Source organism: Balaenoptera ricei, chromosome 4 (assembly GCF_028023285.1).
Source record: "Balaenoptera ricei isolate mBalRic1 chromosome 4, mBalRic1.hap2, whole genome shotgun sequence".
In the NCBI taxonomy this organism is placed as follows: Eukaryota; Metazoa; Chordata; class Mammalia; order Artiodactyla; family Balaenopteridae; genus Balaenoptera; species Balaenoptera ricei.
Window position 1 is genome coordinate 93,283,115 of NC_082642.1, and position 18,275 is coordinate 93,301,389.

At 39.7% G+C, this 18,275-nt stretch overlaps 2 protein-coding genes across 9 annotated transcripts in view; one reads left to right on the forward strand and one right to left on the reverse strand.

Moving 5' to 3' along the window:
* HSPBAP1 (HSPB1 associated protein 1) overlaps positions 1 to 11,120 on the forward strand; it is a 56,754-nt gene extending 45,634 nt beyond the window's left edge. For 5 of the 6 annotated variants that reach the window (XM_059920979.1, XM_059920984.1, XM_059920981.1 and 2 more), the window contains 3 exons: positions 740 to 823; positions 10,012 to 10,122; positions 10,250 to 11,115. In XM_059920979.1, the coding sequence (XP_059776962.1) occupies positions 740 to 823; positions 10,012 to 10,122; positions 10,250 to 10,789 (735 nt within the window). In that variant the 3' untranslated portion in view covers positions 10,790 to 11,115. Of the gene's footprint in view, positions 1 to 739; positions 824 to 10,011; positions 10,123 to 10,249 lie in introns of all 6 variants that reach the window. The other variant, XM_059920980.1, reaches the window with a different exon arrangement.
* PARP14 (poly(ADP-ribose) polymerase family member 14) overlaps positions 1 to 18,275 on the reverse strand; it is a 65,123-nt gene that overhangs the window by 3,578 nt on the left and 43,270 nt on the right. For 2 of the 3 annotated variants that reach the window (XM_059920975.1, XM_059920977.1), the window contains 2 exons: positions 17,412 to 17,586; positions 13,722 to 16,447 (listed from right to left, as the gene is read on the reverse strand). In XM_059920975.1, coding sequence (XP_059776958.1) covers positions 16,158 to 16,447; positions 17,412 to 17,586 — 465 coding nt within the window. In that variant the 3' untranslated portion in view covers positions 13,722 to 16,157. Of the gene's footprint in view, positions 1 to 13,721; positions 16,448 to 17,411; positions 17,587 to 18,275 lie in introns of those variants that run through there. The other variant, XM_059920976.1, reaches the window with a different exon arrangement.

Sequence of the window (18,275 nt, forward strand, 5' to 3'; positions counted from 1 at the left end):
CAACTCAAAATGCCTACAGGATAAAATCCAGATTCTTTATTCTGAACTCAGGGCCCTCCACGGGCCCTAACCTGGTTCCCCACTTTATTCCCCTTTACTCCTTCTGCAGTAGTAAGACAGGCCTACTTGCTGTCCCTCGACAGTCCCACCTCCCTTGCCCACTTCTCCCTCCTGGCATGTCCTCATTCTCTCTTAGTCCTGGTTCAAATTACACTTCCTCCATCCAGGTTGCCCCTAACCTCCCTAGTTCATGCCTGCTTCTCCCACCTCTGAAGGTCTCTAGCACCAGTGTCCACTCCTCTGATTTACCACTTTTCTATATATTATTTTTTCATTGGCTAGACTTTAGACTGTGAGAAGGCAGAAACTATGTCCTATGTGTTTACCTCTGCCCTTTCTCAGAACTCATACAACCATTATGTGATGGAAAGGAGGAAAAGTTACAATCTCAGAATCCTTTACTAAGATTTGGATGCAGACAGAGAAGGTCCAGGATAAAGGAGAGTAGAGACTGGAGAAGCTAGTAATATCCTTTGTAGAACATGCAAACTTGTTAATTTAAGAAAAGGAATAAAAGGATTGTGGGGGATTTTTTTCTTGTTTCCCTTTCCTATTACAATATTAGTATAAATTCATTTGAATTCATTTTTTTTCCTTAGCAACTTCATTTAAGATCTGATTCTGACATAAAAATAAAATGTTCTGTTCTTGTGCTAACCATTTTTTGTTTGGTTTTCAGGTTCTGTTTGTCCCCAGACACTGGTGGCATTATGTGGAATCCATTGATCCTGTCACTGTCAGTATAAACTCATGGATTGAGCTGGTATTTTTTTTTTTCTAACAAATGTAATCTCCCTGCTTTTAAGATATACAGTGCCTGTCTATAGAACTTGGTGATTAATTTTCACCAACACTCCGGTGTTACTTTGTTTTGCTGTGCCATAATTTATGTATTCTGTGCTCTGTTGATGGATAGTGAGGTTGGAAATAGGATTTTTGTGACACACCATTCTCTTTCTTTTAAGGGCACAAAATGGGCCCTGATGTTGGTGTGCCGGGTCTTCTCCCTTGACCGGTGTTGTTAGGAGAATCATGTTGGGCCTGGCTGGATCTGCCACGTGTGTCCCATGTTGCCAGTCCCATCCCACACCATCTGGGCTGGAAATACCTGCTTCTTGGTTCAGGATCCTCATTAATAATTGCAGAATTCTCAGTCCTGACTTACACATTTTCTCAGAGCAGTCTTTCAGTGCTAGGTGTTATCATTTTATTTCTCCCAAAGGCTTTTCCCCTCAAATATGCTGTGCTTAATCCTGGTTGCCTTGCTCTACTTGACAATTAGAATGGCTACTCTTATGGCTCAAGTCTGTCTCTTCCACCTGAGGTGTCATTGCATCTTTGTATGCTTTAACCAGAGGCTTTGACTGCACCTGTGCCCTCGTTAACCTGAGGCCTTGAATGCATCTCTGCTCTCCTGTACCCAAAACCTTGATTGCATCTCTCTCCTCTCTTTGGCTGCTGCATCCTCCCCTCACTCAGACTTTTCTTATCCTTAGATAATGAGAAGGGCTTTGGCACAGGGGGAGCATAAGGAATACTGTAACAGGAAGCTCTATTGTGTGGCTTAGAAAAGAGTCGTAACACTTGGATGAGAAGTATAATGGGAGATCAATAGACTTACAGTTAGAAATTCTGCTTAACTGATTGCCTTGCTTGGTATCCCCCTTTCTGCTCCAGTGTTCAGAATGTCCCTCTGAAAAGAAGTTGGTCAATTATAGTACTTAAGTCATTTATTTTCTTTTTCTCAGAGATCACATTTTTATGTTGCCTGTAGTCCAATGTCTGAAATCCTTTAATAATATGTATTTGTCTAGTTTTCCAGTTGTTTATGGTAGGAAAGTAATTAAGTTACTGTTACTCTATCACAGCCAGAAGTGGACATCTCAGCTGAATCATTTCTGTGCCCATTATCTGAAATATGTTATTAATGTTTACATTTTTTTTAAGATAAGATTTCTTTGTCTCTAAGGGTAGTCAACATACTATTCTTTAGCGCATGGTCTTATACATATTAAATAAAAAATACTAGGTGCAGCGCAGAAGGAGAGCCACTGCAGGCCAGCTTCTCCAACTCTGAAGGCACTCCAGGGATTGGAAACCATGAAATCCAAGCATCAAAGTGAATGGCTTAATTTGCTATACCTCAAACCATCTTCAAGTGTTAATTAAAATTATCCACAGAACACTGAATCAAAATTAAAATTAAACACATACATAGAGAAGCAAGAAGAGCTACAATCCTGCAGCCTGTGGAATGAAAACCACATTCACAGAAAGACAAAATGAAAAGGCAGAGGGCTATGTACCAGATGAAGGAACAAGATAAAACCCCAGAAAAACAACTAAATGAAGTGGAGATAGGCAACCTTCCAGAAAAAGAATTCAGAATAATGATAGTGAAGATGATCTAGTACCTTGGAAAAAGAATGGAGGCAAAGATTGAGATGACGCAAGAAATGTTTAACAAAGACCTAGAAGAATTAAAGAACAAACAAACAGAGATGAACAATACAATAACTGAAATGAAAAATACACTAGAAGGAATCAATAGCAGAATAACTGAGGCAGAAGAACAGATAAGTGACCTGGAAGACAGAATGGTGGAATTCACAGCCGGGAACAGAATAAAGAAAAAAAGAATGAAAAGAAATGAAGACAGCCTAAGAGACCTCTGGGACCACATTAAATGCAACAACATTTGCATTATAGGGGTCCCAGAAGGCGAAGAGAGAGAGAAAGGACCCGAGAAAATATTTGAAGGGATTATAGTCAAAAACTTCCCTAACATGGGAAAGGAAATAGCCACCCAAATCCAGGAAGCGCAGAGAGTTCCAGGCAGGATAAACCCAAGGAGAAACACACCGAGACACATAGTAATCAAATTGGCAAAAATTAAAGAAAAAGAAAAATTACTGAAAGCAGCAAGGGAAAATTGACAAATAACACATAAGGGAGCTCCCATCAGGTGAACAGCTGATTTCTCAGCAGAAACTCTACAAGCCAGAAGGGAGTGGCACGATATATTTAAAGTGATGAAAGGAAAGAACCTACAACCATATTGTAGATTATTCTACCCAGCAAGGGTCTCATTCAGATTCGACAGAGAAAGCAAAAGCTTTGCAGACAAGCAAAAGCTAAGAGAATTCAGCACCACCAAACCAGCTCTACAACAAATGCTAAAGGAACTTCTCTAAGTGGGAAACACAAGAGAAGAAAAGAACCCATAAAAACAAACCCAAAACAATTAAGAAAATGGTAACAGGAACATACATATTGATAATTACCTTAAACGTGAATGGATTAAATGCTCCAACCAAAAGACACAGGCTTGCTGAATGGATACAAAAACAAGACCTGTGTATATGCTGTCTACAAGAGACCCACTTCAGATCTAGGGACACATACAGACTGAAAGTGAGGGGATGGAAAAAGATATTCCATTCAAATGGAAATCAAAAGAAAGCTGGAGTAGCAATACTCATATCAGATAAAATAGACTTTAAAATAAAGAATGTTACAAGAGACAGGGAAGGACACTCCATAATGATCAAGGGGTCAATCCAAGAAGAAGACATAACAATTATAAATATATATGCACCCAACGTAGGAGCGCCTCAATACATAAGGCAAATGCTAACAGCTATAAAAGAGGAAATCGACAGCAACACAATCATAGTGGAGGACTTTAACACCTCACTTACAACAATGGACAGATCATATGGACAGAAAATTAATAAGGAAACACAAGCTTTAACTGACACAATAGACCAGATAGATTTAATTGATATTTATAGGACATTCCATCCCAAAACAGCAGATTACACTTTCTTCTCAAGTGTGCATGGAACATTCTCCAGGATAGATCACATCTTGGGTCACAAATCAAGCCTCAGTAAATTTAAGAAAATTGAAATCATATCAAGCATCTTTTCTGATCACAGCACTATGAGATTAGAAATAAATTATAGGGAAAAAAACGTAAAAAACACAAACACATGGAGGCTAAACAATACATTACTAAATAACCAAGAGATCACTGAAGAAATCAAAAAATACCTAGAGACAAATGACAATGAAAACACGGCAATCCAAAACCTATGGGATGCAGCAAAAGCAGTTCTAAAAGGGAAGTTTATAGCAATACAATCCTACCTCAAGAAACAAGAAAAATCTCAAATAAACAATCTAACCTTACACCTTAAAGAACTAGAGAAAGAACTACAAACAAAACCCAAAGTTAGTACAAGGGAAGAAATATAAAGATCAGAGCAGAAATAAATGAAATAGAAACAAAGAAAACAATAGCAAAGATCAATAAAACTAAAAGCTGGTTCTTTGAGAAGATAAACAAAATTGATAAACCTTTAGCCAGACTCATCAAGAAAGAGAGGGAGAGGACTCAAATCAATAAAATTAGGAATGAAAAAGGGGAAGTTACAACGGACACCGCAGAAATACAAAGCATCCTAAGAGACTACTACAAGCAACTCTATACCAATAATATGGACAACCTGGAAGAAATGGACAAATTCTTAGAAAGGTGTAACCTTCCAAGACTGAACTAGGAAGAAATAGAAACTATGAACAGACCAATCACAAGTAATGAAATTGAAACTGTGATTAAAAATCTTCCAACAAACAAAAGTCCAGGACCAGATGGCTTCACAGGTGAATTCTATCAAACATTTAGAGAAGCGCTAACACCCATCCTTCTCAAACTCTTCCAAAAAATTGCAGAGGAAGGAACACTCCCAAACTCATTCTATGAGGCCACCATCACCCTGATACCAAAACAAGACAAAGATACTACAAAAAAAGAAAATTACAGACCAATATCACTGATGAATATAGATGCAAAAATCCTCAACAAAATACTAGCAAACAGAATCCAACAACACATTAAAAGGATCATACACCACAATCAAGTGAGATTTATCCCAGGGATGCAAGGATTCTTCAATATACGCAAATCAATCAATGTGATACACCATATTAACAGATTGAAGAATTAAAACCATATGATCATCTCAACAGATGCAGAAAAAGCTTTTGACAAAATTCAACACCCATTTATGATAAAAACTCTCCAGGAAGTGGGCATAGAGAGAACCTACCTCAACATAATAAAGGCCATATATGACAAACCCACAGCAAACATCATTCTCAATGGTGAAAAACTGAAAGCATTTCCTCTAAGATCAGGAACAAGACAAGGATGTCCACTCTCACCACTAGTATTCAACACAGTTTTGGAAGTCCTAGCCATGGCAATCAGAGAAGAAAAAGAAATAACAGGAATACAAATTGGAAAAGAAGAAGTCAAACTGTCACTGTTTGCAGATGACATGATACTATACATAGAAAATCCTAAAGATGCCACCAGAAAACTACTAGAGCTAATCAATGAACTTGGTAAAGTCGCAGGATACAAAATTAATGCACAGAAATCTCTTGCATTCCTATACACTAACAATGCAAGATCAGAAAGAGAAATTAAGGAAACAATCCCATTCACCATTGCAACAAAAAGAATAAAATACCTAGGAATAAACCTACCTAAGGAGGTAAAAGACCTATACTCAGAAAACTATAAGACACTGATGAAAGAAATCAAAGATGACACAGACAGATGGAGAGATACACCATGTTCTTGGATTGGAAGAATCAATATCGTGAAAATGACTATACTACCCAAAGCAATCTACAGATTCAATGCAATCCCTATCAAATTACCAATGGCATTTTTTACAGAACTAGAACAACAAATCTTAAAATGTGTATGGAGACACAAAAGACCCCGAATAGCCAAAACAGTCTTGAGGGAAAAAAGCAGAGCTGGAGGAATCAGACTCCCTGACTTCAGACTATACTACAAATCTACAGTAATCAAGACAATATGGTACTGGCCTGAAAACAGAAATATAGATCAATGGAACAAGATAGAAAGCCCAGAGATAAACCCACATATCTATGGTCAACTAATCTATGACAAAGGAGGCAAGGATATACAATGGAGAAAAGACAGTCTCTTCAATAAGTAGTGCTGGGAAAACTGGACAGCTACATGTAAAAGAATGAAATTAGAATACTCCCTGACACCATACACAGAAATAAACTCCAAATGGATTAAAGACCTAATTTAAGACCAGACACTATGGAACTCTTAGAGGAAAACAGAGGCAGAACACTCTTTGATATAAATCACAGCAAGATCTTTTTTGACCCACCTTCTAGAGTAATGGAAATAAAAACAAAAATAAACAAATGGGAACTAATGAAACTTAAAAGCTTTGCACAGCAAAGGAAACTATAAACAAGACAAAAAGACAACCCTCAGAATGGGAGAAAATAGTTGCAAACGAATCAACGGACAAAGGATTAATCTCCAAAATATATAACAGCTCATGCAGCTCAATAGTGAAAAAACAAACAACCTAATCCAAAAATGGGCAGAAGACCTAAATAGACTTTTCTCCAAAGAAGACATACAGATGGCCAAGAGGCACATGAAAAGATGCTCAACATCACTAATTATTAGAGAAATGCAAATCAAAACTACAATGAGGTATCACCTCACACCGGTTAGAATGGGCTTCATCAGGATATCTACAAACAACAAATGCTGGAGAGGATGTGGAGAAAAGGGAACCCTCTTGCACTGTTGGTGGGAATGTAAATTGATACAGCCACTATGGAGAACAGTATGGAGGTTCCTTAAAAAACTAAAAATAGAACTACCATATGACCCAGCAATCCCACTACAGGGCATATACCCAGAGAAAAACATAATTCAAAAAGACACATGCACCCCAATGTTCATTGCAGCACTATTTACAATAGCCAGATCATGGAATCAACCTAAATGCCCATCAACTGACAAATGGATAAAGAAGATGTGGTACATATATACAATAGAATATTACTCAGCCATAAAACAGAATGAAATTGGGTCACTTGTAGAGACGTGGATGGACCTAGAGACTGTCATACAGAGTGAAGTAAGTCAGAAAGAGAAAAACAAATATTGTATATTAATGCATATATGTGAAATCTAGAAACATGGTACAGCTGAACCGGTTTGCAAGGCAGAAATAGAGACACAGATATAGAGAACAAACATATGGACACCAAGAGGGGAAAGCAGGCGGGTGGGGAGTGGGGGGATGAATTGGGAGATTGGGATTGACATATATACACTAATATGTTTAAAATAGATAACTAATAAGAAACTGCTGTATAAAATAAACTTTTAAAAATACTATACATGAAAAAAAAGAAAGAAAGAAATTCTGCTTGCAGCACGCTGTATTGGAATCAGAGCAAATATCAAGGTAGAGTGCATGGAGTTCACTTCCACTCCCAGTGCCAAAGTCACATCTACAGTAGCTTTACAGATGCTTTGCCTCCCAAGATAGCTCATTCCATTGTAGAGCTGTCATCTGCCTGCTTGTAACCATACCCATTACTTCTAAAACTATACAGAATTTTTTTTTTCTGTTTTAACTATTTGAAGGGGACACCTTTTATGGCTGGCGTCTTTCATTCAGCATAATGTTTTCAAGAATCATCCATGTAGTAGCATGTATCAGTACTTCATTCCTTTTTTTTATGGCTAAAAAATTTTTTATTGTACAGATATACCACATTTTGTTTATCCACTAATCAATTGATGGACGTCTGGGTTGTGTCTACTTTTGGTTATTATGAATAATGCTACTGTTAACATTCGTGTACAAGTTTTTGTGTGGATGTATGCTTTCATTTCTCTTGGTATGTACCTAGGAGTGTAGTTGCTGGGTCATATGGTACATCAGCCAAGGCAGGCCAACAGGCTGGAAATTCAGACAAGAGTTAAAATTGCAGTCTGGAGTCCAAAATCTGTAGAACAGGTTGGCAGGCTGGAAGCTCACTCAGGATTTCTGTTGCAATCTTGAGGCAGAATCTCTTCTCCAGAAAACCTTAAATTTTACTCCTATGGCCTTCAACTGATTGGATGAGGTCCACCCACGTTATTGAGGATAATCTCCTTTTACCTAAAGTCAGCTGATTATAAATGTTAATCGCATCTATGAAATATTTTGACAGTGACAAACTTCACAGTGACAAACACTAGACTAGTGTTTGACTAGACAGTTGGTCACCATAGCCTAGCCAAGTTAACTTATAAAATTAACCGTCTGGTAACTCTACATTTAACCTTTGGGGAATTGCCAGGCTGTTTTCCAAAGCAGCTGTACTATTTACATTCCCACCAGCAATTTGTGAAGATTCTGATTTCTCCATATCCTCACCAACACTTGTCGTTATCTGGCTTATTATAGCCTTCCTAGTGTGAAGTGGTATCTCATCTTGGGGATTTGCTTTCTTTTTTTTAATTTAATATTATGTTTCTAAGATTCATCTGTGTTGTCACATGTAGCTGGTCATTCATTTTCACCATGATATAATATCCTATTGTGTTAATGTACTACAATTTGATTCATTTTTCTGTTGATGGATATTAGGGTTGTTTCCAATTTCTTTTGCTTTTATAAATAGAATATTCTTGTACACATGTGCAAGAGTTTCTCTAGAGAATATGTATATATGTATATATCTAGGAGTGGAGTTGCTGGTCTGTAGGGTACACAGTACTCGAGTTTATAAAATAACGCCTGTATGTTTTCCCACCATCAGCAAGATTTCTGTCAAGCACATTTCTCCACCATCTGGAATTATCAGACCCTCTTTTGCCAGTTTCATGGGTTTCTTGATTTGCATTTCCCTGATTATGAATGAAGCTAAGCCTATTTTCTTGTGTTTTTAACCTTATAATTGTTCTTTTTTTGACATGTTTGTCTTCATGCCTTTTGCCCATTTAAAAAAAATTAGGTCATTTGTCTTATTGATGTGTGCAGATTCTTTATATATTCTGCATATTCATCTCCTATCACTTATATACGTTACAGACATCTGGCTTGTTTTTTCCTTTATGGTATCTTTTGATGAACAAAATTATTGATTTTAATGTAATTTATGACTAGGAATTCCCTGGCAGTCCAGTGGTTAGGACTCTTTGCTTTCATTGCTGAGGGCCTGGGTTCAGTCCCTGGTTGGGGAGCTAATATCCCACAAGCCACACAGCGTGGCCAAGATAAAAAAAAAAGATTGCCAAAAAAAGAAAATTTTACATATATATACACACATATATATATAATGTAATTTATCATTAATGCCATAGTTTATACTTATTGTCTCTTTAAAAAAACTTATTTAGATATTTGGTCATCTCATTCTTGTGGCCAAGAATGTTTATTATAATTATTTCCCGTTCCTCAAGAAATTAGCTTATCAAAATGATCCTCTATAGCAGGGGTCCCCAACCCCTGGGCTGCGGACCGATACTGGTCCACGCCCTGTTAGGAACCGGGCCGCACAGCAGAAGGTGAGCAGCGGACAAGTGAGCAAAACTTCATCTGCCGCTCCCCATCGCTCCCCATCGCTCACATTACCGCCTGAACCATTGCTCATGTTACTGCCTGAACCAATCCACCCCCCACATCCCATGGAAAAACTGTCTTCCATGAAACCAGTCCTGGTGCCAAAAAGGTTGGGGACCACTGCTCTACAGGGATTATTCCTTTGTATGTAATACTTTTTTTTTTAACTTTAAACATGTCAGAGAATGGAAAATATTGGGGAAAAAATCGCAAGGTGGTTCATACTTAAGGTCTATGTCTTATAGACAGGATACACACTTATATTTGGTTGGTGAAATATTCTAAAACTCTTCTAGATGGCAGAGGAGAGTGAATACATAAAAATTGTGGTCTGCCAACAACATATTCCTTCAGTAACAAAACTTATGTTAATGAGAGAACAGAACACACAATTAAGAGAGGCTACTCTGTTTTAAGCAATGAGACACAGAGACAAATGAAAAAATGTGTCTTTTTTTTAACCTTGATTTAGGAAGAGGACCACCAAGCCCGGGTAGAAGAGGCAATCACCCGCATGCTTGTGTGTGCCCTGAAAACTGCAGAGAATCCACATGATACCAGAACTTGGTTAAACCCAACTGAGGTAGGTCCCTTCTGGTTTTCATCATGGCAGTTAGTATCCTGTGATAAACCAATCCCAGCTGGAAAATTTGTTTTCCAATTTATGTAAGTGCATATAACCATTTTAAAGAGTTTTTCTTTTTCCTTAGGTTGAGGAAACATCCCATGAAGTCAATTGTCACTACTTAAATGGAGCCGTTTCTGCTTTTTTTGATCATTATGGAACATCTAAGGTAGTAGAAACCCAAGCACTGAGCACAAACGGAGAGTACGTGATAAAGGAAGAATTAAATGTGCACAACCACGTGGAGGTAGAACAAACTAGTAGCCACAGCTTAACCTTGGGAACAGTAAAGCAGGAAGCAGCAAGTCCCTTTGGTCCTGATCTGGTTCCTGTGATACCAGGTTCCCAAGAACCACCCTCAGAAAGAGGAGGCATGTTTGAAAGTGATGGTGAAGACTTTGTTGACAAAAATGGAAAACACTTTGGAAAATTGCATTATACCAAGAGACAACGAATGATGAGTGAAAGTGAGAATGCAGTAGTGGAACAAATTGCTTCAAATAGTACTGTGGCCCCTTCCCAGACATTCATTTCTACAGATGACTTGCTGGATTGCTTGGTAAATCCACAGGTAACCAGGATAGTGGCACAACTTTTGATTCAAAGAAGAAGTTTGCAACTCTAATAGAAAATGACTTTTTCAATAATATTTTAAGAATATTTTAAAAATAATATAGTTTTAAAATAAAAGATGAAATGGCAAAAGGTCAATTTGCATATGCTTATAAATGTCCTGTTCTCACCTAATTAACATTTTAGTCTCTTGCCACCTTCTTGCATACACATTGCTCTTTGGACAACCTGGCTCTTTGTTATTGGTAGGCCTCTTTCTTCAGTGCCTTTGCCTTTCCTTACCTATCTCATCCGCCTATCTCAAATGTAAGCCCCTAGTGTTCTCACCAAGATATAGTCTCTCCATCATCAGGGGTCACCTGCTGCTTGCTTTTGAAAATAAGGTTGTATTGGAACACAGCCATGCCATTCATTTACATATTGTCTGTGGTGGCTTTAGGGTTACGGTGGCAGAGTTGAGTAGTGACAGAGGCAGTATGACTCGCAAAGCTGAAAATATTTTAAAAGTTTGCTAACTCCTGATCTAATGCATCCATTGGGTGAATTCTAGCTTTTTGGTGGGGAGGGGTGCGGTTGTTAATTTCAGTAGCTATCATGGACTCTTTGTCATAAGATGGTGTGGGAAGATTTATGATTGTTTTAATTTCTTGATCTCTTAATTCAAATGCAGGTTGAAGTCTAGCCTTGATCTGAAGTGATCACATTTCTCGCATCTGTGGAATTCTCACTGGGTAACCCCTGTAATCCAGAGCAGAATACCAATCAGGAGAAAAGTAGGTGGGGGCCCAATAAGAGGCCTCCTTGTGGAAGGAACTGGGACATCTAGGAACACCAGCCCTGGAATAAAAAGGACCAAATGCTGCTGACTTCTGAAACTAACTAAAAGCTTGGCTTAGTGAACTTGATCCCACTCTCATTACATTTGCAATATGTGGGGATAATTATTAACATTACCCTCTAAGTAAGAATTTAAAAATTATAAAAACATATTGAACTCAGTAACCATTCAAAACAGAAAAGACAAAGTCACCTTTTACGAAGAATTGACTACTGGCCCCATCCTTCTCAGGTCAAACTGACGGTATCAGTAAATCCCAAGAGAGTACGTACTTTCTGGGAGAAAGGAGGAAGGGAGGTGAACATGCCCAGGAAAAGAAGGGTCTGAAAAAAGACCCTTCTGTAGCACTTACCACCATCTGACCACTATATATTTGCCTATTTATTTGATTACTGTCTATCTCCCCCAACGAGAATGTCACTGCATGAGGGTTTGGACTTTGATTATTGTATATTTGCAGAGTCTTGATCAGTGCCCAGCACATGGTAGGTGCTCCTTAAATATTTGAGTGGATTTTTTAAAAAGGAGACCTTGTTGGGCGATACTCCTTCAGAAACACTGGGGCAGAGGATGTTGTGGCTAAGGGTGAGATGTCTGTTACCTGTAGTAGGTATATCCCTATCGCAGAAATAGACATTTGTCTTCAGCTATATATTTTTTTTACACCTGCCCTCACTGAGAGCTCCCCCATACCCTCCTTCACACAGAATTCCCTCACCCCCTCCCTCCCCCAGGGTTCCCTCACACCCTCCCTCCCAGATATTTTATTATATTTGCTACTACTTGGACCAGTGTTTTTCAAGTTGTAGATTGTGACCCATTAGCAAGTCATAAGATCAATTTAGTGGGTGAGACCAGCATTTTTTTTTTTAGTGGAGCAGAATATATAATTTCAGTGAATTCAATAGTAAATATAAGTATTATTTTGTGAAACTGTCCAGGAAAAATTTTTTTCAGCGTAAATATACCTCATAAAACTTTTCAGTTATATCTGTGTGTGTACTGGGCCTGATATAAAATGTATTTCTTAGTGTATGTTGGGGTCAGAAAGGTTTGAAAGCTGTTCTGAAGGCAAAGTATTGATTTCAGTTAGAGGTAATAGTTTCTGGCATGCAGAGACCTGGGTAGAGAGTTAAGACATTGATATGATTGATTGCATTCGAAATGTAAATGGGTGTTGGGAGATAATTTCCTCATTTTATAGAGATAGAGATTATGACACAGCAAGAGATCCTGGCTGTCTGCAACCAGGGAGTGTGGGAAGGAGAAAAGACAGTCAAAGGGGGAGATGATCAGCCACCAAGTAGGGTCCCATTTCATCCTGCATTTCTCAGATGAGCAGGCCCGAATGAGTGAACTCAATTATTAAATAAATATTAATACTTTGACCCTCCAGAGGTTAGAGGGATTGAAGTGTTACACCTAAAGTTACAGTATCCACGTATAAGCAGGGTGATCTATCCGGTAGGCAAAGTAGCTAGGGCCCCTGAGCTTTTAGGGTCTACAGAAATGTTTTAGTTTCTTTAAAAATAAAAAAAAGAATATAATCTAGTTTCGATTACATTCATGTTTATACCAATGCAGTAGCGAAGTATCATGTTTAATACTTTTCATGGAGTAAGGGGCCTACAAAGGCAAAATTGCCTGGGGCCCATGAAAGTCCTAAGCAGCTCTGGGTATCAGGGATATCAGAATCATTTGAGGGGCTTGCTGAAGATGCAGATGTCTGGGCACCACTCTAGAGCTATAGAATTTGCCTCCTTTGGGATGGGCCAGAATTTGCAGTCTCAGCAAGCACCTGAGGTGCTTCAAATAGCAAAAAAGTTTAAGAATCTCTGGCCCTGGAGTAGACCACCAAGACCTAACACAGGCTCAAAGTGGGCTTGTTTTAGCAGGGGCTACTTGTTGGGGTCAATCTGCCCTTCAGATTTACTGAACTAAAGCTGTACTGTGCCCTTCGTGTAATTTTCAGCTGAATGCTATTGATAACTGTGAGGATCCCTTGATGCTGTCATGTTTAGTTGTGATCTTTTATCAGCAGTTGCCTGCGTTTATCATCAAGCTCTCCTGTATTTGCCCTAAAGGATAAAGATATTTAACCACCAAATAACATTTTCCAAGCACTTTATTCAAAAAGGAGGAAATATTTATTTTAAAAAATTTTTATTGAAGTATAGTTGATGTACAATATTATGTGTTGCATGTGTACAGTACAGTGATTCACAATTTTTAAAGGTTATACTCCATTTATAGTTATTATAAAATATTGGCCATGTTCCCTGTGTTGTATGACATATTTCCTTAGATTGAGGGTAACTATAACATTTACGGACTGAATCATCATACTTGGTGCAATACACCCTGATATTCAGCCTTGCCTAAGTTAACCAAACCACTGGAGAACAAGAACAAATTAGAGAGCGGGTCTCTCCTTTTTTATTTCTTACATTCATTGTCAAGCCCAAGTTCAGATGCCAGTGGCTGGGAAGCTACTCCTAAGCAATAAGAAGTCTTTGCCAATCCACTTAAAAAACAGCAACAGCAAGAAAAATTTCAAGACGTCTGTGTTTAATGAAGCAGCAACTGTGGCCCCCTCAACCTCCTTTACTTGAAGTGCAGGCATTGTTCCCTGGGGCCAAGAAAGAGTGCCTTTATACTCCTGGTGACCCCTAGCATCCAAGTTCACCATCTGTCCTGGCTGCCCATGGGCATAGCTCTGGCCTCTTGGCCTACAGAGCTTCAAATGAAGAGGCTCTACAATGAAAACCAAAGCCGGAAGGGACAAGGCCAAGGAAATATGAGGATAATTCACAGATTGTCTGAGATATTCCTGAATCAGTAACATTAATCTAGAAGCCATGTTCTACAGTGGGAAGAGCAAGGGGCTTGATGACACAGAGACCCAGATTCAGTTGCTGGCTCTGAGGCCTGTTACCCAGGTGACTTAAGGCAAGGAAGCTTCTTGTGTTCTGAGGCATCAGTTTCCTCAGCTTTAAAATGGGGATGTAATTCTTACCTCACAAGACTGTTTCGGGGAAGAAAATAAATACTGTTATGTGAAAGCACCTATTATAGTACCTGGTTAATCTAGGCACTCAATAAACAGTGTTAGAATCTGAAATTCATCTGAGGAAGTTAAAAAAGAAACTTTCCATTACTATCCTATAGCTACTGAGTTAGCAAATTAGTAATATGACTGCTTAATTCCTTTGGTTTATTTATGCACAAGGCTTTAAAATCATCAAAAGCTAGGCTGCCAAGGAAAATGTGCTATTTAATACCCTTAGATTCATTTAATCTTAACATAGTAGAAGGGGTTCATACTGAAAATACAGCAGGCATTATCCCTTTCTTCCACTGGGCAGAACTAAGACCATGAATAAAAGTTATAAAAAGGCCGATTTGGGTTCAACATTAGAAAGGACCGATTGGAAACAGGGCTGCTGCACTGCCCAGCTCCATGGGATACAGCTCACCTAGTCCCCAAGCTAGACCACAGCCCCCTGGACTGTGCAGGACATGCCTGCACCGAAGTCCCAGAGCCCTGACCGGAGCTGTCCCACATGTCCATAGGCTGCTTCGTGAAAAAGCTCCCTGCCATGGAATCTCATCGATTTGAGGCAAAGTGACAATAAGTCACGGGTGTTGATGAGATGGTTCCCACTTTGGTTAGGAGTCTGACAGGGCTTCTTCATTCTTAATTGGTTTATGAAACACTTATGGAGCATCTACTGTACATCAGGCACAGACCTCAGCCCAGGGATAAAGAAGATTAGACACCATCCCTGCACCCAGGGAAGACAGCAGCCCCACCCACTTAGTAATACTGTGCTCCCCACAGCAGTATGGAGTCCTGACATGATACCAGCTGTCTCTCAGTGGCAGCTGAAATTGCACCACTGTGTCCTCTGCCTTTAAGATTAATGTTATTCTTATATGTGGAATCTAGAAAAATGGTACAGATGAACCTATTTGCAGGGCAGGAATAGAGATAAAGACGTAAAGAACGGACATGTGGACGTGGAGGGGGAAGTGGGGGTGGGATGAACTGGGAGATTGGGATTGACATGTATACATTACCAGTGTAAAACAGATGGCTAGTGGGAACCTGCTGTATAGCACAGGGAGATCAGCTCAGTGCTCTGTGGTGACCTAGATGGGTGGGATGGTGGTGGGGGGGGAGATCCAAGAGGGAGGGGGATATATGTATACACATAACTGATTCACTTGGTTGTACAGCAGAAACGAACACAACATTGTAAAGCAACTATACCCCAATTTAAAAAAACAGATTAATGTTATACTCTCCCCTCTGGAAATAAACACCTGTACGTCTACAGATTTGATATCCATGGTTGAGGATGCACAGTTGTAACTCTAAGTTATCCAATTAAATTCTCGAATTTATTGCTCTCAAGATAGGTTCATTCCAGTTTTGAAAGAGAGGCTAGAGAAAGTCTGATTTCAGTGACAAGGGTCCTCTGATCTTAGAAAAAGCTGTTAAGAGAAAAAAAAACTACAGCTTGCTTTACAGTTAGCTATGTATAGATGAATAATATCTTCTGCAAAAGATACCAAAATGTTAACATCTAAAAGTAATGAGGTACTCTGGGTAAGCCTGGTAGTCATAAAATACCACAAATAAATTTGGATTTTGCACACAATCTGTGACAGTGTCATACGAGTCAGTAGGATTTTGGGGGTCCTTTAGAGGAGGCACAATTAATGACTTGTTTCCAACTGTGTACGATCCAGTGAGTACTCGCACATAATACATACGTTTCTTCCCATTTACGTCCGGTCTAGAGTATGTATCACTGGCAGAATAATGGGCACTGACAGCAAAATAGGTTCCCTTTCCAAATGCCGTAGCTGTGAAGAGAAAAACAAAACATCTTTAAGGATTTCAATTTAGTCTATAATTTGACATGTTGACCCAATATGTCAAATAATGTTAAAATAATGTTCAGTTCTCTCTTAAGCTTCTTTTAAATTTTTGTGTGTGTGTGGTTTTTTTTTTTTTTTTTTTTGGTTACGTTTGGTCTTCGTTGCTGCACGCGGGCTTTCTCTAGTTGCAGCGAGTGGGGGCTACTCTTCGTTGCGGTGCGTGGGCTTCTCATTGCCGTGGCTTCTCTTTGTTGCAGAGCACGGGCTCTTGGCACACAGGCTTCAGTAGTTGTGGCTCGTGGGCTCTAGAGTGCAGGCTCAGTAGTTGTGGCGCACGGGCTTAGTTGCTCCGCGGCATGTGGGATCTTCCTGGACCAGGGCTCGAACCCGAGTCCCCTGCATTGGCAGGCGGATTCTTAACCACTGCGCCACCAGGGAAGTCCCTGGTTTTTTATTCTTAAAAATCATTCTAGGGCTTCCCTGGTGGCGCAGTGGTTGAGAGTCTGCCTGCCGGTGCAGGGGACACGGGTTCGAGCCCTGGTCTGGGAAGATCCTACATGCCGCAGAGCAACTGGGCCCGTGAGCCACAACTACTGAGCCTGCGCGTCTGGAGCCTGTGCTCCGCAACTAGAGAGGCCGCGATAGTGAGAGGCCCGCGCACCGTGATGAAGAGTGGCCCCGCTTGCCACAGCTAGAGAAAGCCCTCGCACAGAAACGAAGACCCAACACAGCCATAAATAAATTAAAAAAAAAAAAAAAAATCATTCTCCCACCCTGGAGGGCCAGTCAGTCCCTTCGGGATGAAATATAGTGAGTCTAACCTAAAACTTTGGCTGTAACATGGCCCCCAACAATGAGAGAACACAACACCATCCATACTGTCCCCAGCCAGCTTGGGTTCTCATGGCTGACACCTCATTTGAAGCAGCCAGATTACTTGCGTCCTTACCATTTTTTCCAGCATAACTGCGGTTAAAGCCTTTTCCGTTGACAAGTGTCACTGAGTCAGCATCTGTCCCATGGAAGAGCAGCTTCTCATTTATTAATTGGCCATTTTTGGCATCCATGTTGTTTTTCTTTGTCTGGTAGTGTTTCCAGAGCTCTGGATTCTGGATCCTCTCAATCTGCAAATCAATAAGGAAAAATTTTCTGTCAATGCCAAGAGCCCTTGGCAAGATATAACAGATGAAACATGACCATTATTTTTCATAAGTATATACAAATTACAATAAACAGCAAATTCAATGCCAGATGGCAGCTTTCTACATTCAGAAGTCTTTTTAGATCCAGAGTTTCACAGAAACAGGCCTTGGTAAGAATGTTAATTTAATTTTAAACATCTTTTATGTACCACATGAGAGCAGACAATGTTTAGGATCTTAAGTCCTCATTATATGAACTTGGCTGACCAAAGCCTCTTCAACTCCTAACTGCTCCTGTTGCCGTCTACCTCACTATGTCACTTTGTCTCTCTCCTCCCGCGAGAGAGTATTCTAATAGTGGGAGAACCACTAGTGTCTAGGCAAGAAGGAAATTAATTAGTGAAAATTAATCTCTGGTCCAGTTGGAAGAGTGGGGCATGAATCCTGGTGGGAGGGGATCTGGTTATAGACCAAAGTGGCCATGCTTTGACCATACTCTTTGGCCTCCAGGGCTGTGGTAGAAACTCCTTGGGTCTTGGATTGCAGATCAGTTTCTACACTCCCCTAATCACCAGGTGGTGGCAGTTTCATAAGGTTGACTTGGGAAAGAGTGAAGGGTGGGTAAGGGAGGCAAGGACCCCCATGGACAGGCACAAGGTGAAGGTTCCATG